Source organism: Centrocercus urophasianus, unplaced genomic scaffold, assembly GCF_019232065.1.
Source record: "Centrocercus urophasianus isolate 14NV4802_14NV808 unplaced genomic scaffold, USGS_Curo_1.0 seq_227, whole genome shotgun sequence".
In the NCBI taxonomy this organism is placed as follows: domain Eukaryota; kingdom Metazoa; phylum Chordata; class Aves; order Galliformes; family Phasianidae; genus Centrocercus; species Centrocercus urophasianus.
Genome location: NW_024884786.1, coordinates 956 through 23,571, shown reverse-complemented (window position 1 = coordinate 23,571; position 22,616 = coordinate 956). Strand labels below are relative to the sequence as shown.

Here is a 22,616-nt window from a genome sequence, read left to right as displayed (position 1 = left end):
GAGTAACTGTGTGCTTTCCTCCGGTGTTAGACGATGTTACGGCTTTAAAACAAAACAGCAAATCCCCACAAGACTTCCTTAATGTTTTTCTTTTTCTATTTATTCATTTATTTATTGGGTAACGCTGGAAGCGATGCCAGGAACGCGTTGTGTAACAGCAGCCTGGTGGAGCTGTGCGAGGTGTTCGGTTTGTAAGGGGCACGAATCAAGGTTCACCTCCTCTCAGCTGTAGCACTGCAGTGCCTCAGGTCCCCCGGTGCGGGCGATGGGCGCTGTGGCTGCGCTCCATCCCAGGGTTGGCAGCGTGCTCCTTCTCCAGCTTGGGCCTGGTTGGTTGGGGCTCAACAGATGTGGTCCACCAGCTGACATGTATCTCTGCTGTTAAACAGTAATTGTGGTGAACAGGAGGTTGTTACTGTTTCCTTTTTTCCTTTCTAAGTAAGAAACTCCTCATGTTAAAAAAATATGGGAAGAACATACAGATGTGCTGATCTGCTTGCTGGGCGTTTAATTGGGTTCTGATTCCTAAGTTTCTCATCTGGGAATATAGTATTATTATATTATATAGTATTATTATATTATGTGTCTTACTCTGAGTGAGGTCAGCGTGTGTGTGTTAAGACCTTGAGCTGACTCTGTATTTGGGCACACAGATCCTCCTGGGCTTTTTTTGTTGATGAAACTTATAAACCTGAATGTGCAGTCTTTCTGCAATATTGGTTAAAATGGATTTTTTTTCTCCATAGGTTAACACCTTTGTTTTTATGTGTCCGTTTCATTTTCCATTTTAATTAAAATGTAGATTTTTGAGTTTGTTTCCCAACTAACCAAACCGTCTGTGGACTTTCAGATTTCATGAATAGATCTCTTTTTCACCTGACAGGTTTCACACTTCAAAATGCTTATCTGTATGGCCGTCACTGTGTTCAGATCTCATAATCCTTTTCAGCAATGTAACTCGATCAATAGGTGAATGACCTGTTGTTTTCATGTCAGTGTGATACTCACGTGCTGAGGAGCAAGAGGTGAAGCTGAACAGCCTGAGCTGTGCTGTGCTCTGCTCTTAGGAAACTGCAGCCAGGGTTGCAGAAAGTGTTTCTACCACTAGCTTATTATATGTATTAACTAAAATCTGTTGTGGCACATAATTTCCAAAACTTATTAGAAAGTAAAAATGAAAAAGTCATGGATTCAATTCCTGTTGGGAGAGGTGTTCCCTGTTCCGGTTCCTGGAAAGCAGTGTAAGGGTGCGTGTGTTCACCAGCCTCTCTGAGGAAGAGCCCTTGCAGGCCTTCCTGTCCAGTAGGGTGGGGGGATTTGTGATATTTGCAGTTCGGTTCATATAATTTCTGGTCTTGGCCTTTCTGCAGGGTGCTTCACTATGATTTAAGGTAGAATACTTGGAAAGAAAAAAACAAAAAAACAAACACAGCAGGAGCTTCTTTGATTCTTGCATTTGAAAAGGCTTTTGGCTGCCATAACTTTCAATCCTTGCATATTTTGTGTCTCTGGTGTACTTGCATGGGAACTGCAGCAGTAGGTGCTGCTGGGGGTAGAGTTCTTGTTGCTGCCCTTTGCAGTGCCACTCAGAATAGCCAAGTTCCTCTGGATGCCTTGGGGAGGCACCACCAATGCTGTGCACCTGTCAAAAGGGTGGCATTCTTATGTTTTAACTCTACTGCAGGGAGTATTGTATGAGCATCAGTTCTTCAGACCTGCGACGTGCTTGAAGTGAGATAGGTTTATTTTCCCCTTGGTTATGGTATAACTTGAGCACTTCTCTGATCTTCCTGCATGGGACTTTGTTTACCTCTTGCTGGTATTGCTGGAGTAGTGTTTCTCATTTTTTAGCTGAAATAATGAAAATTCATTAGGGAAAATAAGCTGTTCTGCAGGCTGCAAAAGAGCCTGCCTAGGCCTTACACAAGCTCTGGGATCATGAGGCATTTTTTTCTGTGTCCTTTGGGCATGGAACAAAGGTATGGATGTCAGAAACAGTTGAATGCAGTTGCCATTTACAGTACTTACATTCAGAAGCTCAAAGTAGTTTTGTTTTGTGTTTTTTTTTTTTTTTTTTTTTTTACTCATACGAATTTTATTTTTCTGTGGGTTTAAAAGCTGAGAAATGCTGCTGGCAAGTGTTGTTGAGTTAATGAAAAAAGGCATGGACCTCTGAGCTAGGAGCAGTTTTCCTTATCAGAGATGTTTCGTTGTGTGCATACAATCTCAGGATGCTTTGTTGTTTGCATTAAGTTGGTGCTTTTTCCAAAGCTGCTAAACCTGTGATAAATGAATGATGAAAATGCTCCAGATAAAATCACAATTACTTCTCATGTAGAGAACACCAGCTTATGCTATGCTTAGGCTTTTTTTTTTCTTCTTCTTCTTCTTCATACTCTGCTTGTATGTAGTGGTTATCAAAATGGTGTTTTTCTGACTAGGTGTCTTGATGTTGTAGGTGTATTTTTCTGTGGTCTTTGGGAAGCTGCAGTCCCTGCCCATTTCAGCTGGGTGATGTCTGTTTGCCACCCCCTGCGTAAGTGCAGAAGGTGCCGACTGGGAAGTAGGGCTGCAGGGTTGTTCATTCACTCCCCAAGCAAGGGAAGGCTGTCGGCAAGTCAGGGGAGGCCAGCACTCAGTTATGCATGGGGACTTCTGTCAGAATGAGCCTGGGCTGTAAAGGCTTTTGTGAGTAGGTGAAACCATGGCTGCCTTAATGGTCTCTCCTTTAAGTGATTCGTAAACGTATATTACAGGGGTTTGTGTGTACAGAACTGCCTTAAACATGACATATCTGCCTTTAACATGATTTTAGGAAGCTCTTACTCTGGGTCATTTATGACATGGGTATTTAATCTTGTAGCAGACGGATATTGGTTATCTTATGGTTAATGAAATGCTGTAACTGCTTTAGGGCATGGCAGTATTTTGAGACAGAGTGTGTTCTAGTTTGATCTGTTAGTATTTCTAGTAGATTTTTATTACACTGACAAAAATTGATGTCTGGAAATTCAGAGGCTTAAGCAGAACCTAGAGTGAGTGTGCCCTCCCTGTAATGGTCCTGTGACAGGTTGCTGAGTGCTGTAGGGAGCCTGCTTTTGAGGATGGGGAGCTAAGTCATCAGAAAACTGATACAGCTGAGCAAGTGCTCCAGTGCTCCATCCTGTGCATGCTCTTCCTTCTCCCTGGAGCCACTGCCTGTGGCTGGACACCTCATACACAGGGCAATATGTGACCTGCTCCTCTCACTGTCACCTGCCTCCTCAGCAGCACCAAGCCAAGGTGATTCTTGGTTCTTTCTCCAATGTCCAGGGTCATTAAACTGGAATAAAAACATTGATGGTAATCTTGCTGCCCTGGCTTTATGGTTTTGTGAGCAAATCTTGAGCAGTGGCAAAGGGTTAACTCAGGTCTGTGTGGAACTGAGGGAGCATTCTGAACAGCTTTAGTGCTGAGCACGTCTGGTTAGGTGTGCCTGCTTTCCCTTGTGCTCAGAGTTGTCGTGCACCAGTTGAGACTTGTTCTAAGTGTGCATGCATTCCTTTATTCTTCAGGCAATGGACCAAGAGAAAACTTCAGTAGTTAACGTGAAGTGCAGCAGTATTGTGGTCTTCCAAGTAGATTTTAAGTTTTGATTTGGATTGTTTCAGTAAATATTGTAAAACTGTGGGATGTCTTGCTCACCTTCCTGCTTTTGTTTGTTTGTTTGTTTGTTACCTCTGCCTTAGGCTAAGCCATGACTTCAGGATGTGGGCATGTGGACTCCCAAGGCTGAGCTCACTACTTTGCTTGAGCAATGGGAGAAAGAACACGGCAGTGGGCAAGATATGGTTCCTATTCTCACCAGGTGAGTTCCATAAAATAACTTCTGATATTCAGATTTAGGAATTTGCTTGAGAGCAGTTTTTACTGTGTTGTTTGCTTGAAGGTTTTTAATAACTGGTTAACTGTTGGTAATTAAGTTATCCCTGGCCTGAAATTTGAACGGTGAGTGTAGTACTTAAATGCATACAAGCTTACTAAGCATTTATATTGCAAAAGGTCTTACACAGTCTACCTGTAAACGTGGATTTAATACTCTGAAATAGTAGAAACTGATGGAATCATTAAACAAGTGAAATAAATTTGGTATGTTCTTCTGAAACTTGTAATTTGTTGATCAAAATAGAAAGCTGTGAGAATGTGGTTCCATTGGAGTGGTGGTGTGGGGTTTGTAATTGCACTGATGCTGGGCAGTTTATGTGAAAGTAAGAGAGAGACACATTGGATGGAGGGAGCCTTACTGAAAAAATTTTACTGCAACTCATACAGCATGCTTAAAGGGAAATTTCAGAAGTTGATTTTTTTTTTTTTAACTGGACATTTTAACGTTGCCGTGTTATTGTGTGAGGAAAATATTCCCTGGGATGTTTCTAGGTATGTATGTGCTAGTAACACCATTCATTATAGGAAGTCTTCTACAAGAGGATTATTTAAAGTATCAATTGTAGTTGTGGTTTCCCAGGCCAGACCTCTCTTACGCAATCTTGTAATGTTCTTGGTATAATAAGGCAGTCACAGGAATTCCACAAAGTTCCTCCTCCCACCTCTACTGTCAGAGCTGTTGTCTGTGTGGTGTGTGCCTGAAGGGCTTACTGTGCTCACTGGTGCGTTAGAGCAGCCCAGGTTTCTGTACCATGCTGCTCTGTGTTCTTGGGTCAGGTACCTTAGTGCACAGATCCTGAGCTGGCACTGGGTAGAAATGACAGAAATGTACTGGAGCTTCTTCGCGCAGACCCGTGTTATGCCTCACCTTGCAGGCACAAATGCTTGCTTTTTATACTGCTCCTTAGAAATAACAGTGCAGAAGAGAGAGATGAGCTGCAAAAAGCCAAAGCCAAGTGTTTAAAAATGAGTAGGTCTCTTGAAAATCCTGAGCCGTATTTTGGTGCATCTGTGTGTACTGTTGTCTGGTTTGTGTATTGACGGAAGCATATGTGCTGCTTCCAAGATTTTTGTCACAATGACGAACACCAGAAATTTAATGTGTTCTAAGAAATTTAAATTCAACATGCATTTTGTTGCATTGATAGAGGTTTGGAACTCCTCGAGTTCCTTCCATTCTTTGGGCCTAAGCAAATCTGATAATCCTCCTTTGGTTCTCTAAGGTTTCTGTACAGCAAGGAGGGAGTTGATGGATAGTAAGAGCTTAGGTATTTTGGCTGTGGTGTAGGTAACAGGTCTACTTAAGGTTGATAGTGAGGAGATGTACCCTTGGCTCTAGCAGGCTTTACAGTGCTTCTGAGAAAAAAAGAGAAAGCTATATATCTGTCTGGAATGCAAGGTTTTAGATACTGCATAGGTTAGAAAGAATTTGCTGGAAGATGCGCTAGGAATCCTCCCCAAGTGGAGCTTGTGTTAGCTGATGTCTGGAGATAGCAGTGCTCTTGCATATTGATTTAGGCTTATGGCAGAGGAAGCTGTGGTCATGTTTGTTTGGTGAGTGATGTTTTTCTACTTCCTTGTGCCTTCTAAGTTACTTGGAAGAAAACTTCTCTTTGTGCATGGGTGCCTGCTAAAATGTGATTCTGATTCAGCAGAGGTCAGAGTGTGACACAATGGCAGGAGCACGGTGTTTTGACTTCAGCTCCACAGACCAAATATGGGGTATGGTATGTTGCAGTGTGGTATTGCAGAGCATCCTGTCTGTAGTCTGTCATAAAGGCACCGCTTTATATTGTGCCTTTTGCATCAGTGGTAGTGTTGCAACTTGAGTGTCCCCACAACCTCCTTCTTTGACTTCAAGTGAGCCATGTTTCTGGCAAGTGAAAGTGAGAATATGACCAATTTTCAAAGGTGATCTGCAGGGATAGTTGTAAACAATTTGGGGGAAAAAAAAGAGTCCAAAGTGGGGGGAAGAACACCTGTCCCTCATGTAGTACCTAGATCTTGCTTGCAAACTCAAGTGGATAGGGAGCTAGCTTAATATCAAGTGAATAAAGGAAATGTTGAAACCTGCATAAAAGATCAGCATTTGTGTGTTTGTTCTTTTTGTTTTTTGTTGTTAAAACCTTTTGTGTCAGTGCCTGTGTTAAGAGGTGAGAATGAGCTTTGGTAGTTTGTCAATTCTCAGTAAAAATGGTAGGAGAGTGGAATAAGCCATAGATGCATCCAAGCCACTTCATAGTTACTCTTTGTGTGCTTTCAGTCAAAAAAATTTTTTTTTTTTTTTTTTTTTTTTTATTTCAAAGCCAATTTTGAAGAGGCAGTGCTTTTATATTTTGGTCAGATGATTGCGCCTAGTTGTCTCAAAATAGACGCAACCATCCAAATCAGATAATCAGTGATTTGTATGCCTGTTTCATCTAGGCTGTGATAATGTTGTTGTCCTTAGAACCACTCAGAAGCTTCTGCTGGCATGCTCTTTGGCTGCCTCCCTAATCTGCATGGGCTGAGGAGAGTGCTCAGCTCACTTTCCGTGCTGCTTGTCAGTCCCTCCTGGCATGTACTCAGTATGCCAATTATCACCTAAAAAGACCTAGCACCTGCCTAAACTGAATAGGAAAGTGGGCAGAGTTGCTTGTTTAGGGCTTATCCCACTCCAGAAGAGGAACTGTAAGGTGAAGGGTACTGCTTAAATTCCTATTTCTTGTAATTCTCTACAGTATCTGTTGTAGACATCACCAGGACTCTAACATGAGTAAATAAGCAGTATTGACTCCTTCAGAGCATCACACTTGAGTGCCACTGGGATGCTGATAAGGTCTCAGCATGTTTTGATGGGCTGGTGGGGAATGAGGTACCAGAGGGCAAGGCTCTTTATTAACCCTTCTGGGTGAACCATCTGAAATCCTCTGGTAGTGCTGAATGCCATTCAAATGAAAGCTGATAAGCTGTTTGATAGCACTGTAACAATAGGCTAACGTGAGGAGTTGCACGTCGGGGCAGGACGGAGTGGATTATGCTCGTTTTATGTCGTTCCTTCTATAGGATGTCTGAGTTGATTGAGAAGGAGACTGAAGAATACCGCAAAGGGGATCCAGACCCTTTTGATGACCGACACCCTGGTAAGGCATTCTGAGTGGTTTTGATAGCTCTGCATCAGCTGATACATGATAATTCATGTTTAAAAGTAAGCAAAATCTAGCCTGAATCTGTTCACTACTGATCAGGGTCTGGTGTGACTAGTACACCTTTTAAGTAGGTAATTGCAACTAGAGGAAACACTAACTTGATGAATAATGCGTATGGCTTCTATAATTCTGTTTCTGATAAAGGTACAGCTAACTACATTATTCCACAGTCAGTCGGAAGTTAGTAGTTCAGTATTGAAGTCTTGAGGTACATAGATAAGTCTTTTCCTGTTTCCTCTATAGGTCGAGCGGACCCTGAGTGTATGCTTGGTCACCTGCTAAGGATACTTTTCAAGAATGATGATTTCATGAACGCGGTAGGTTTGCTCTAAGGACTGTACCTGTCAAGTCTTCTTGACACTTTAATATTTTTGTTTTCTGTTATTTACCTCTGTACTTGTGCTTGTTTAATATTAGTTTTACTGGTGGTGGGACTATTTCTTCCATAACAGTGGCTTTTAAAGTCTGTTTAAATACAGCTTGTTTGCTGCTCTAGAGTGACCCAAGGAAAGGGGTAGTTCATGAGCTATTCAAGAGTACTGGAATACACGTATTAATGATCGAATTAGTTCTTCTCAGCATTTATCAGTCTCTTTAAAGAAAGTGTAGGTCCTGTAATAAAAGTTTAAAATCCTAATTAATTTCTGTAATGGAAATTAATACCACTAATTCCCGTGCTTTTTCTTTGAATACTTGGGAATGCTGGAGTGCCTGTACAGGCAGAGTGTATCTAGCTCTAGTAGGCTCAGGCAGAGCATTTGGAGAAAAGAGCCTGGCTTTCCTCTTGCAATGCTCTACCCTTTCATGAGTTAATAGCCAGAATTTTTTTCTGGCTTTCTCTCATCTCAGCGCACCGCCTGTATCAGTGCATGCTGCTGCAAGGTTTCTGCCAGATTGCTTACGTGGGGCTTTCTGTCTTAAACTGCAGTTGATAAGCAAAAATGTATGTATTTGATTTTGTAATGTTTTTTTCAGCTATTGCTCTCACATGATTACACTGTTAGTGAGCTGTAATTATTTTAGGCATTTGTCTTTACAAATCAGTTCAAGAAAAGTATTTAATCAGTGAACGTCAGATCAGAGGGGAATTCTGTTTCTCAGAGAAGTTACTTCAACTCCTGAATTTTAAACTGATGCTTTTCCTGATCTTCTCTAGCTAGTGAATGCTTATGTGATGACGAGCAGAGAACCTCCATTAAACACTGCTGCCTGCAGACTTCTTCTGGATATCATGCCAGGACTGGAAACTGCTGTTGTCTTTCAGGAAAAGGTATCTTGTATACTAAGGTTTAGTTTATAAGCTTGGTGTATTATGTACTCCAACAGTTCACCCCATAGGAGAAACCAGTAAAAAGCAACATTTAAATCCTATCTCTGGGAGACAATCTGTTTAGCCTCGTTAAAGGTTTGGGGCTTTCTAATGTGGGCTTGTTCAGCTGATCAAATCTTAAGTATTCCACAGCTTGTAAGTTATGAGAGGACTGATTCAAACAGAGGAACTGGAATTATGTATGATACGTTCAGCATATCTGTGGGATGGGAGGCCATGCAGAGAGATCTAGACAGGTTTGTGCAGTGGGCCTGGGGGAACCTCATGAAGTTCAACAAAGCCAAGTGCAAGGACTGGCACCTGGTCATGGCAACCCTTACTATCAGTACAGTCTGACGATGTGAGGATGGAGCAGCGCTGTGCTGGTGAGATGTGGAGTATTGCATCCATACGTGGGAGTCCTCAGTACAGAAGGGAATGTGTCTGGAGGAGGACCTGAAAAATGGCCCAAGGGATGGAACACCTTCCCTGTGAGGACAGGCTGAGAGAACTGAAACTGTTCAGCCTGGAGAAGGTTCTGGGGAGACCTGACAGCAGCTTATCTGTATCTGAAGGAGTGCTGTGAGAAAGAAGGGTGCAGACTCTTTAGTGGGATCAGTTGTGATTGGACAAGAAGAAATAGTTTCAAATTAAAAGAGGGGAGATTTAGATTGGACAAAATAGCTTCTTACAATAAGGACCATGAAGCACTGAACAAGTTGCCCAGAAAGGTGGTGAATGCCCTGTCCATGGAGATGTTCAAGAATAGAGCTCTGAGCAACCTCATGTAGCTAAAGGGTGTCCGTGTTCGTTGCAGGGGAGTTAGACTAGATGACCTTTAAATGTTCCCTCCGGCTCAAATGGTTTATAATTTAAATTAATGTTTTGGGAAATGATATACTTAAGTTGTTATTTTATAGGTTCATGAGTGAAGCAGGCAGAATAGAATGTTAAGACTTGCTGTAAGCTTGTCACCTGGTAATCCCTACTGCAGCAGAGTGATAGCATTATTCAAGCTAAATGATGAGCAAGTCATAATTCAAGCAATCTAAAGCCTGTGTGCTTCATGGGGGTTATCTAGAACTGTTATGGACAGCTGAATTCAGCTTCTGTATGTTGGCAAGTGTGGTTTATGTAGGAATGCACAAAGGGTTGAAAGCGAGGAGAAAGCAGATTTTGTTCCTGAGCCCTGCTATCTTCATCTTTAAAAATAAATTAATGTAGTATTTTTCTGAAGTCTGGAAATCAGGTAGTGCTTCATGTGGAAGTTTCACTTGAGTTCCTTTACTATTAGAAATGGAGATATGGATTCTAAAGTGTGGTAAGAGGAAGGAATCATGCATATCCTTTCTGAAGTATTGAATTTAATATGGTATTTTTGCAATCTGCTTAAAATCTAAGGCTTTGACCCAAAAAAGTTAAAAGCAAAGTGATAGGCTTCTTCCTTGAGAAGGTTATAGTTTTTATTCTTGAAACACAAAATCTCTATGTTAATAGAAATTTTTTAAGCCCTAAAGTGCCGAACTTAGCTTAATTTTTTTGTGACTAGAAAATATATGAAATTCATTTCTGGTTCCTAAGGTTTTCTTTTTGTAGGAGGCTTTATGACGGACAATCGCTGTTCTAAGAATGTGTTGTTCTGGTCATAAGGACGCCCTCTAGCGCCCAGTGGATTTCGCGTCTCATTTTCTAATGTCGTAAGAACACTTTAATTAAAATTTAATTATTATTTAATGTATAACGGACAACTCTTTAAAAATGTGTAAGCTGCAGGTTCTTACTGAAATGTGTGTCTATTCATTATTATTATTAACTGATCTTTTTCTGTGTTGTACCTACTTCTCAAATTCTGTACAAGGTGCAAGATCTTGTCATGCTAATGATGTTATGGTATTATATATGTTTCAAAATCCACTAGTCATCTAGAGGGAAAAAAAATAGTAGAATCTTTCATTCTAACATGTAGTCTTTTAATTAACTGTTTTAGTTAACACTTATTCAGCCTTGTTAAGAAAAAATGCCTGGCAGGCCATGTTCAATCACTTCTGAGTTTTCCTGTTAAAATATTAATGTTTAACACTGTGGTTTTCTTATATGTGGGTTGGTATAATTGCATACATTTCTCTCTTCCCCAATATATATATATGTATGACTATTGAGGATTGCTCTTTTGATCAGTGAGCAGTCATTAATGTAATGAGTTCCTCTGGCACCGGAAGTGTTTTAAGTGACTTTTCAACTACTAAGCTGTTAGAGAAATGTAAGTAATTTACCACTTTTTTTTTTTTTCTTAGTGTAAGTTCAACATCATTTCTTTGAAACCCGCCAAATTGTTGGAGATCTCTATTAGTAATACTGACAGGAAAAAAAAAAAAGCCTAACTGTTGGAATTGCTTTCTTGTTTCCTGCATTCTAGGAAGGAATAGTTGAAAATCTCTTTAAATGGGCACGAGAAGCTGATCAGCCACTAAGAACAGGGCTTTTAGGAGGAGCTATGGAAAACCAAGATATCACTGCCAATTACAGGGATGAGAATTCACAACTGGTAATGATCTCTTGATGCACACGTTTATTTACAGGACAGATATGTCTTTTTTTTTTTTTCTTTTCTTTTTTTTTGAGAGTGTGTGGTGGTACTCTCATGTATGTGTTAACATATACATTTTACAGTGGTTATAATATATTCACTCAATAGCTCATACTTTCTATCCTTTCCTGACTGAATTTGCTGAGGCTGGGCTGTGCAGCCTGGTTACTCTGTTACACTGTTCAAAAATGCCTATGAAAACCTAAGGCAAATACTGTACTTCTTGATGGGACTCATATTCCTAGTTTCCTTAAAGCAAAAATTTCGAAGACTTAGATATTGTGTGTGGTAGCTTAAACACTGAGCAGAAATGAAGGTTAAGTCAATATGGAGATAACTTCATAGGAAATGTTATATATTTTAAAAAGAATCATATTAAGAATAAATCTTTCACTAGTTTAATGTTAAATCTATATGATGATTATCAGCAGTTGAGATGACTGTCAAAAGGAAGAAGGTTAGGCAAGCTTGTTTTTCAGAGTGGTGTACAGTGTCACTTAGTGTGTCAAACCATAGGTGCATTCTTCTAATTCTTGCATAGATAAGTCCTTCAGGAGTAAAAGCAAGCTCTTAGCTTTTCTAGAACTGCAGTTTATCAAAACTCCTGCTTTGAAAGGAAATGTTGCCTTTATTCTAAACTAGGCAGATGATGAAAGAAAGATGCAAGATAGTATGTGGTTCTTAATGGGTTTCAGACAACACTTCTTTCTCTTTCAGGAAAGTGGGTGAAGTTTTTTATTTATCTATTTATTTATTTGTTTATTTTAGAGTAAAAGCTACAGCAAAAAGGGTTGGGGCTTTTTGTTCACTTTGAAATTGTTATTTCTCTGGGGAAGTGTGTACTTCGGCATGCCTGGTATTTTGTGGAATAGACTTCTTTATGTGATAAGAGCAGAGGTAAGAGCCAGTGCGAGGAAAGGAAATGTGTTCTTATGCATGCTGCTTTTGTGAAACAGGTGGCTTTGGTGCTTCGACGGCTGCGGGAGTTACAGGTTACTGAAATGACCACAAAACAAGAAAACAAGCGTCCCAGTCCTCGGAAAGTGCCATCAGATTCTCTGCTGCCTTTGGATGAAGAGGCTGTGGATATGGATTATGGGGAGATGGCAGTGGATGGAGAGCAAGAAGAAGTGGCTGGGGATATGGAGATCTCCTTTCATCTTGATTCAAGTCACAAGACCAGTAGCAGAGTCAACTCTTCTACAAAGCTAGATGATGGGGGATTAAGAAAAAGCAAATCAGGGAAACAGCATGAAAGAGATGGCTTCCGGAAGGCCAAGCAAAAACTGGGCTTCTCTGCTTCAGAACCAGAGCGGATATTTGTTGAACTGTCCAACAGCAGCTGGTCAGAAATGTCCCCATGGGTGATTGGCACTAATTATACACTTTACCCTTTGACTCCTGCCATAGAGCAGAGGCTCATTCTTCAATACCTGACTCCCTTAGGGGAATATCAAGAGGTGAGCGTATATATGAAGGTGGGAGGACTCTGTCAATTCTCCTGACGCAACTGTCAGTGGTACTGTGGGGAAAAGTTGAGAGCTGTTTTATCGCTCACCAGTGTTTCCTAATATGACTAAGATCAGTAACATTTTCTGAATTGTTGGCTTTCAAATTGATGAAGTCATTATTTTGAATGGTACCTACCAAGTAATACTCGAACCTGAGCCTAGCAGTTGTCTGGAATAGTAGTTAGAGCACAGTGCTAGGAATCTTATTCCTGGTCTCTGTTAACTTTGATTATTTACATCATACAGGGTAAGTCACTTTGTTTGAAATTTTTTTCAAACAAAATGTGCATTTTTTTCCCGTTTACTCCTGGGAAGTTAGTGGATTTCATCTTTAGAACTCAGAGGAAATAGTGAGCTTAAAGTTCTTTCTGCAATGGTTTGTATGACTTCTGCAGTGTTTCTGATAAGAAATGGCAGTGTAGATGCAAATGCTTTTGAGAGCTGTTGTTACTTAAAATAGTTGAGCTACATCAGATTTACCAGGGTGTTTCCTGTTCCTTTTTTTTTTTTTTTTTTCTAACTATGAACTTCAGCTTAGCGTAGATCTGCTGACCGCCTTCGTCTTTGTAGATATTTCTAGGTGGTTTAACTGAATTTGAGATGGAGCAAAGCAACGCAGTTCTGCTTTTGTGTTATGCACTGTGTGCGTGTGCCCTGCTTCTGTGAGAACCAAAGAAGCCATTATCCCCCTAATACTCTGCATGCTGACTGGATCACTTCATACGCCAGGAATAACAGGAAAGAGAAATAGGAATTAGTGCCATAAAGCCATTACAAACAGAATTATGCAGAGGGTTTTGGTTTGTTACCCTGCTCTCCTGTTTCTTCTGTTCAGTTGTTGGGTAGTTGTCTTTGCACAGATGGAAAGTGGAACCTATCACCAGGGTGGTACCTATGTGGACTTACGATAGCTGCACTTGAAGGAGTGCCTTAAGATTTCCTGTGGCAGCTGTCATGCACGTTGCTGCAGTCAGCAGATGTATTACAAGAGGTCTGTTAACCTTTATTGCTTCCTATGGATGGAGCTGGTTACCACTGACCTCTCATAACAGGTATCTGTCAATAGGGGGAAACTGGGGGGTTTGAAAGAGTAAAAGTCAAAACAGACCTTGAATTTCCTGTGAAATGTTCAGCTAGCCTCCCAATGTTATTTTTCTCAGCTATTACCCATCTTCATGCAACTGGGATCAAGGGAGCTGATGATGTACTACATTGACTTGAAACGAACCAATGATGTGCTGCTTACTTTTGAAGCCCTTAAGGTAAATCACTTCTGTAATGCAAAATTGCACTGTAAATGGGAAAATCATGGAATGTATTTACATGCATCAAAGGCATATGTTTGTCTCCCTTAGGCCTGCATGTATACTAGGGTCCCCTGGGATTGGCTGCACTGTGTTTTTGTTTTTATAATTCTTGGGTATTGAAACTATTATTATTATTAGTTGTGGGTGAAGTGCCATTGATTTCCTCTGCCATTTACTGATCTAAAGGTGGTAAAAATTTCTTTTTCCATCAAAACCTTACACTACTACTGCTCTGGGATTCCTGTTATTGCCTGGGATATTTGTGAGGGGTAAGAAGCATAAGCATCCTAATCCCAGTAGCTCCAGAATGCCATCCTTGAGCCTGACGTTTGAAATCACTCACACATAACTGCTGTATCAGTTAGTAGTCACCCAAAAATACGGGAAAAAAATACAAGATAACCCTCTTTTAAATGAAACCTACAGCACAACAATTAATTCTTCTATGAGTTCCTTCCCTCTTCCACAGTGACTTCTCTGGCTTCAGTCTTCCAGTATAATCTTTCTGTTTCATTGTCATTTGCAAATTTATTTCCAAGCAGGAACATTCCTACAGAAGGTGTAGGTTACCTCAGCTGTGAGTGGGGTGGGGGTTGCAGTGATTCTTCCTGTCTCCTCCTAAAGTGTAAAACAAAGTGATTGCTGTCTTTTTTTGCTTGTTTATCTTCGTATGCTTATTTCTTGAATATGTTAGAAGTCAATCTTATTTGGAGCATCTAGTGACGTACTGTAACTGAAAATGTGCTAAATGTGACACGTGGCATTTAAGTTCTAATTTGTTTTCATCCAAGAAACATTTCTAATTCTGCACAGTTAAAGGGAACTTCTCAGACTGGAAAGAGTTCATTTCTGACTACCAACATTGAGGTACACAAGTAAACTGTTCAGAAGACAAACAAAAAGGTGCACAAAAAAAAAAAAAAAAATCATACCATCAGTCTATTCATTTTGTCATCTTTATTTACTGTATGTCTGCGGCGTCATTCTCAACTCTGTGCCTGCCATAATGTTCAGGCAGATGTATACCAAGCCATATAATGGTGCAAGTGTGGATAAGTGCTCATTTCGCCCTCAGACACCCCGAGTTACCTTAATATCAGTTCAGCATTAGTTTTGTTGCTACTTTAATGAATGCTAGTGCTGATACAAGGGGAAGGGCAGATGTGCAGAGTGGGGAAGAAGGGAAAGACTTGGACAGCATATGTTTGTGATAAGTTAGACTCAGCAAGCAAGCAAAAATTTCTTATTTCTAATGATCTGAGGTTGTGGAAGCCTATTCCCAAAGTCTGCAATGGAATAAATTGACCAGTTGAGGAGAGGAAGGTTGTCTGCTTCTTTCCAGCAGGATTGGTGATAATCTTAACGCTGTGGAGTGTCAGTTATTGTCTCAGGAGTACACCAACAAGAAATACACTAGCGAGGAAAAAAAAAAAAAACAACAAACCAGCCCTCAACATTAGTGTTTTCTTCAGGCATTAGTCAAGCAAAATAACTTATTAAACTGATAATATTTTTAATAAGGAGACATAATTGTTTTAAGTGCTGTATGAAAGTTATATGTAGGCCAGATATTACACTGTGCACTTAAATGTAACAAAAGGAGGAAATAAGGTGGATAAAGTGTGGAGTGCTTGTTTTCTGCCAATCTGTTTTTCTACAGCTGGAAGGGAGGAATTGATGACAGTTTGAACAATCTGCTTTCTTCTTTCTTTAGCATTTGGCATCGTTGCTGCTGCATAACAAGTTTGCAACCGAGTTTGTTGCTCACGGAGGCGTGCAAAAGTTGCTGGAGATTCCTCGTCCTTCCATGGCAGCCACAGGAGTTTCCATGTGCTTGTATTATTTATCTTACAATCAAGATGCAATGGAAAGGGTAAGATTCATTCTTTAGCGTAACTGCTGTAATTTTAATGATTTCAGGGGACTTAGTCTTCCTCCCTTTGTTCAAATGTAAGATAAATATCTCCTAAGTCAAAAAACAAATTTGTATGAGTCTCTGGTATGTGCCAAGGCAACAGAAAACGTAGAAATAATGGTGCATTTGAGTATTTTGTTTCAAGGGTGTGAATTTCAGTTCCCAGGGAACGTAACTGAAGACCTCTCTGTTTTTAGCATTGCCTCATTACTTCCGTTCACCCTTTTCACTCTATTGTTCCCCTTCCCTGAAGAAGGAAAAACTCCTTTCTCACCTGTCTTTCCTTTCCCACCTGTTCCAGCATTCTCCCGTACTTGAGATTGATTTTTTTTTTCTTTTTTTTTTTTTTTTTTTTCCCTCATCCACACTCCAGGTGTGGATAGCGTCAGTGTTATATGGTGCCTTGGTCAGATTCCAGACATCAGTGCAATTCCTTTGGTGTTGGCATGCAGCAGAAGACTGATGCATCGTGCAGGAAACAGCATTAAAGGATTTTGAGTTCTCTTTGGCCTGAGCTTATAAGTGTTGAAACAGCTGATAATGACGACTAGTTGCTCACCTCAGATTTCAGTATTTTTAAAAAATGCATCATAAAAGGTTCCTCCTGTCAGTTGATTACTGCTCTTCCAGCAAGAATCTTTCAGTAGACTGGTATATCAGTCTTCCATTAATCTTCAGTTTCCCAGATACTTGAAACAGTGATTCTGTTTCTGTTTTTCACACTGGCAGCAGCACTTGTGTGCTAAACCAGATCCAGCAACGAATCCAGTTTATTCTGTAGTTGCAGCTGTGCCAAGGGAAGGAGAGAGGGGAAAAAAAAAAAAGAACTTCCAGCTTGTAAACGTTACTGCTGGCACATGGAGGATCCTGCTCTGAGATTCATTCACAGCAACTGTAAAATTATAGCCTTCTAAAGCTGCCCTGCTTTATGAGTGATGACTGTTTCCGTTCATGGCCTGCCTTGGAATTGTCTGTTTTTGTGTGGTTTTTTTTTTTTTTTTTTTTTTTTTTTTAATTCACTTGAAAAATGAACAATTTGAAGTAGTAACTCTACATTTCTGCTCATTTTGAATTTTGAATACTGTCTTGAGTGTTTTGATTTGACATGTCTGACACTCTTAGTCACATATATACTTGACTGGCAGAGGTTAAGGGCCTATATATGAGGATTCTGCTGGCATTTATATGGGTGAACTCAAAAACTTCTTGGTAACTATGATTGACAGGTCTGTCTTTGTGTCATGTCTTTTATGAAGGCAAGAAAGGCAAAATGAGTGTAATGTTTTCTTTCTTTTTGCTCATTTTGTCAGAAAATGGATCCTTGCTGTATATGTATTGCTTGGTGTTCCTCTGAGTTTCATTTGTCATAAGAAAACTGCTCTTTTTTTTTTTTTTTTTTTTTCTGGTTGCACTTGTTGCTTGCATGATTGTTCTAATGGCAAACCAAAGGCTCTGGCAGGGTGCTGCATGGACATTGCTTCTTCTTCATGTCCTCACAGCATGTCATAAAGTTATGTAGCTGCACGTGGTGATGTTTTCTTATCTACCACACATTATTCCCAATATTTACAAATATTTGGTAGAACAGATATGTGTTCTTTCCTCTCTTGTCTTTGGATATTTCAGAGGAAGCCAGTTTCGAGTGGCAGTTCATTGTACTTAATATGTGCCAAGCCTCATCTCTTTGGGTGGAGGTAAAGCTGGAACTGGTTACTCAGTCTCCTCTGTCAGTGTTCAACATACAGAAAGAGGGGATTAAAGCTTCAGCTCCCTGCGCAGTTCTTGTTGGCACTGACCTTGACAGAGGGTTAGAAGCTAATAAAAGATATAAACAATGTCAAAGTGCAGCTCTGAGCATGTGGTCTGCCCATCTCAGAGACAGGACTGAGGAAATAGACCAGCTAAGTTGTCTATTTCAAGAGAAAGTCAAGCTTTAGATTAGCACTTGATGGTCCTTGCTGTTCCCCTTGGCTTTGATACCGGAGTTTACTAGAACTTCAGCATAGTTTGTGGTGCTGTTAAATTCAGAAGAATTTTTGTTTCTTAGCTGAAAACTTGTCTTCTCTGGCTCTAGTGACACTCTCTTCAGATGCTTTGCTCTAGTGACACTCATCTTCAGATGCTCTCTTCAGATGCTTTGAAACTGGATGGACCAGTTGCTAGTCCTGTGTTTCCACATGATGCTCTTGTAGTCTCACTGAGGCCTTGTTTCACTGGTCTGGAAATGGGGCTTTTGTTGCATGTCTCAGATGTCAGTTACTCCCAGCTACACTAGGGACAGTTGTACCCTCTTTGTTTCAAAGAACTGACATCCTCCTCAGATTGTCCTCAGCAGTGTGTTTGAAGTCCTGCTCAAGAAAGTTCTTTCGCTTTCTAGGTGTGCATGCACCCCCATAATGTGCTTTCAGATGTGGTGAACTACACCTTATGGCTAATGGAGTGCTCCCATGCCTCAGGCTGCTGTCATGCTACTATGTTCTTCTCCATTTGCTTCTCCTTTCGTGCTGTCCTGGAGCTCTTCGACAGGCACGATGGCCTTCGTCGTCTGGTTAACCTGGTAAGACTTGTAGTTTTGTGTGTTGAACAGGGTTAAAACCACGTTTTGCACCCTCTGAAATTACTGAAGTGCGGAGAGTTCTGGTTGGTTTTGTTCTAGCTTGTTTGTTTATTCCTCTTCACTTCTCAAAAGGTAGGAAAGGTGAGGTGAGTTTTCTGAGTAACAGACAGGAGAATTCTTTTTGTGAATAACAGGATCATTGTTCAGAGGCTTGCTACTTCCTGTTAGCTTTTTGTTGCAGCTCCTAGGTTAAGCAGAACTCTCTCTGCCAGTGGTGGCTTAGTGGGAGAGTTCAGATGTTTCTCAGCATTCCACATGTGTGTCATGTTGTCATGCACCCTTCTGGATACAAATACATCCAACCTTGTTCCGAGGGAGGTATAGATGTGTTTGTGCTGTGCTTGGTAATCACAGTACCTTATGGACACAAACATACACTGTTACACTGTACAAAATCATCTAGTCCAACTGTCGTCCCACTACCATTGCTATTCACAAGCTACTAAACCACAAGGTGTCATAGGTTCTTTCCAACCTTGTGATTCTATGATTCTATGATAAACTGGTACTTCTGCATGGCATGGGCAGTCCTGATGGCTTGAGTTGGTACAAACTCAGAGACCTTGCCACTGCAGGGTGTAAGCACTTGTGCTGTGCAATATAATGCCTAATATAATACAACAGTGCCTCTAGACATTTGCTAATGTAACTTCTGGATTTTTTTCTGCATTTCCAGTGAAAGGGGGGAATGGTTCTTATTAGACTTAGCACTTTGTGTTTAAATGTTATCTGAACAGAAGAAGCTTTCATTCTGTGCCTGAGAGAGTCTGGTACAGATGACACATAAGCAAACTCAGTTTGGTTTTTATACAGGTGCGGCTGAGAATTGTAGGTGCTTTTTTTTTTCTGAAGTGTGAACTGATGAAATTTTTTTTTTTCCACTCAACTTTTGTACTGAAGATAAGTACCCTTGAAATCTTAAACTTGGAAGACCAAGGAGCTCTGTTGAGTGATGATGAGATCTTTGCCAGTCGCCAGACTGGGAAGCACACCTGCATGGCCTTGCGGAGATACTTTGAAGCCCACCTTGCTATCAAACTTGAACAGGTGAAGCAGTCACTCCAGCGCACTGAAGGTGGTGTTTTGGTCCATCCACAGCCCCCATACAAGGTGAGCAGCATGCTGCAACCTCCCCACATTAACAAGGTCTGCATTATAGATACATAGATTGAAAATGTTGAGATGATTTTAATTGGTTGTGATAAATGATACTTGTCAGAGATTGTGTTTTTTAGGAATGAGCAGAGCAATACTGTTGTTGGACATTAATTTTTTTTTTTTTTAATTCTGCAAAAATGTGTGGTGTTTTGTTTATTTATAACTTTTAAAAAAAAAAATTGTGGCTTTTTGTTCTGAGGTAGTACCTTCATTTCTGGTTTCTGGCTTCATTTACAATGGCTTTCCATTGTAGTAAGTTGAAATGAAAAAACACTTTTTCACTTTTGCAAAAATCACGTATTTTTTAATGATTAACGTGTGTAAGGTGTTTGATTAGAAGATATTTTTTGAGCTGAAATGCAGGCTTATTTGCAATGCCATTCAGTATATTTTGTAGTCAGAAGTTAAAAACTTTAATTGAATATTTCTCAGACCTGTGTACTTTCTCATATGATTCTTTTGAGTGATAATCTGGTAGCTACTACACAGTAGCTTAAAAGCAGACTAGAATTTTAGAATAACTTTTTAAACTGGTCTAAGCTTTCTAGAACTGCAAAGAAGCAAAATGTATTATTAAACTTATTATTGCATATTACCATGGCAATTGCTGGATATTTTTTCTATAGCAGAGAATAAAACAAAGTAAATAATTTGCAAGAAAATAATAGTTTCAACTTTGATAAGACTCCAGTTTTCAGTTTAAATCACAGTGGTGAAGGACTTGATTTTTTTCTAATGTTCTCTTTCTAGTGATCTCTTTCTAATGTTTCCAACTCCTTTCCTGGCAGGCCTGTTCCTATACTCATGAGCAGATTGTAGAGATGATGGAATTCCTCATCGAGTATGGGCCAGCACAGCTCTACTGGGAGCCAGCGGAAGTTTTCCTTAAATTGTCTTGTGTCCAGCTCATGCTTCAGCTCATTTCAATAGCATGTAACTGGAAGACGTACTATGCAAGGTGAGCTGTTTGCTGTATTTCTTTAGAGCAGTAAGTTGTGACTTTGGGGCAGGATAGTCATTGAATTTCTAGATTCCCTCCTTCTCTTAGAGCGTGCAAGGCAGGTCGTAGGGGCCTGTGCTGTGGTTACGTGGTGCTTATAAAAGCATAGTGGAAAGCAGAACTAAAAACTTGAGGTGGAGAGATGCCATGAGAATCCTGAAAAACCAAGATGCCTCGCACCTTTGATTTGAGAAACCAGCATCACAGTACAGCTTAGGCACAGTTCTTCCTTTGCTTATCTTTTTGTTATAGAAGGGTTTTAGAAAACCTCTTAAGTAGAAGGTGAAGTCAAGACACATCTAATCCTGGAAAAGAGGTGGAAGATTTGGATGAAGTGGGCTTAGTTTATGCACAGTCCTCTGTTGCATCACTTTTATTCACTTATTGATACTTGAAGTATACTGAGTAGTTACATTGCAGAGGAGTTGTGAATATACAACAAGCCAGTATTTGAGAGGGGAAAAAGTCTGAAGATGAACTCAACACACAGTAACAGTGTCCCTAGATGATATACCACCAACTCTTAAACTCAGCATGTTTGTGGAGGGGCTTACCTTGTGATTCTACTTCTAGTTTTCTCCTGTATGGGGCACTGTGGTGATATCTTTCTGTGGGCCTGCTCCCCCACAGCCCACCCCAAAATTTGCAGCACTCTTACTCTTATAAGAGAAAGGGTACTATACCAGACTCTGGTAGAGACACTATTAGGATCCTGTCCCCAGTTCAGAGGGAGGATGGATGCAATGTTTCAGCCTCTGTTTATCCTAATGAGCATCTGATCTCAAGAGTGTTGGTGTAGTTCACTGATAAGTCACTGTCTGCTGTGGCTAGTTGTCATCAACTGTATTCTTGTCACCAGGACTCCCTTCTCCTTATTTCTGCTGTGAACAGGAGCTCTTTGCATAGCTTAGCTTTGAAAGCCTTTGAAATCTGTCCTGCTTTTGCAGTCCCTTCCCTCCCTCCCTCTCTCTCAAGTTGCATTCTCCTGGGTGATTTCAGTTCTCCTGCTTTTTATTCTCTGCAGCTGTTTCTTAACTGCAGCCTGGGTTAACTCCAACCTTTCCATACAGGCTTACAAGCCATCAATCCTTCTCTTTTTTTCCATTGTTCTGCTCTTCCACCTCGTGTTCAGCAGGTATATTCCACATACCTGTGTCTGTTAATCTGGTGCTGAAATTGCTTTTATCTATGTCATGTTTAGCAATAAAACTTGACAGACAGCTCCCCTTTGCTTCAGAGAGAAGACTTTTCTACTTCATTGGCAACGAAGTTTTTTAGACAGGGATATTTTTAAACTGAAATGCGTACAGTTAGGTTAGGTGAAGAAGCTTAGAATGCTTTTGTAGATGAGTCTACTTTGTGCTTCTGTAATTTCAAAATTGTGTTGCTTCTGGGAGCCTGTGGGCAGGGTGAGATGCATGCCAAACTGCAGTTGATAGTGTGTGTATTTACAGTATGTGAGCAGTATCTTCTATGAGAACCAGCCTTTTAGGAGCAGCACATTGATCAGAAAGCATCATCAAAAATATCAGATATGACAGGTTGATTTGTTATTAGAGTACACTTCTAAGAAGTTCTCATGTTGCTTTCAGGAACGACACAGTGCGCTATGCTTTGGATGTGCTAGCCATCCTGACTGTGGTTCCTAAAATCCAGCTACAGCTGGCAGAACCTGTGGATGTGTTAGATGAAGCTGGATCTACCGTTTCCACTGTGGGTAAGCTGAATGTGGTCTTGATTGATCGCACCGTTATCAATTGCCTTCTATGTGATTTTTGGTTGTTTTTTTTTTTTTTTTTTTTTCAGCTGGTTGTTGCTACATTGAGAAAAAGGGTTAAAATAATGTATACAAAGTTATAATTAGGGATACAGGTAAATGTGAGAGTAGACTGCAGTTAAAATTGTCGTGATTAATCTATGATTGTATTATAAATGTGAAGGTATGATCTGTGACTCACATTTGTTTTCAAGGGCTCATTAAGTACAGATGCAGGCAAATTTGCTTTTGTTATGGGACTATTAGGCTCCCTTGGCTTCCCAGAAATTTAGGTCTCCTTGGAAATATGGGAGAAGTATTGCTATAGATTTTGCAGAATCACA

The 22,616-nt window shown here is 40.3% G+C and overlaps 1 protein-coding gene across 1 annotated transcript; it reads left to right on the top strand.

Moving 5' to 3' along the window:
• Window positions 1-3,293: 3,293 nt before the first annotated feature.
• LOC122163064 (DDB1- and CUL4-associated factor 1-like) lies at window positions 3,294-22,391 on the top strand. The gene is given in 13 exon segments (XM_042823899.1): window positions 3,294-3,766; window positions 3,768-3,847; window positions 6,970-7,046; window positions 7,356-7,429; window positions 8,269-8,382; window positions 10,838-10,966; window positions 11,965-12,468; window positions 13,680-13,781; window positions 15,541-15,699; window positions 18,119-18,298; window positions 19,259-19,468; window positions 20,305-20,474; window positions 22,109-22,391. Coding segments are annotated over 13 exon segments (2,097 nt in total). The 5' UTR covers window positions 3,294-3,736; the 3' UTR covers window positions 22,377-22,391.
• The last annotated feature ends 225 nt before the right edge of the window (window positions 22,392-22,616 follow it).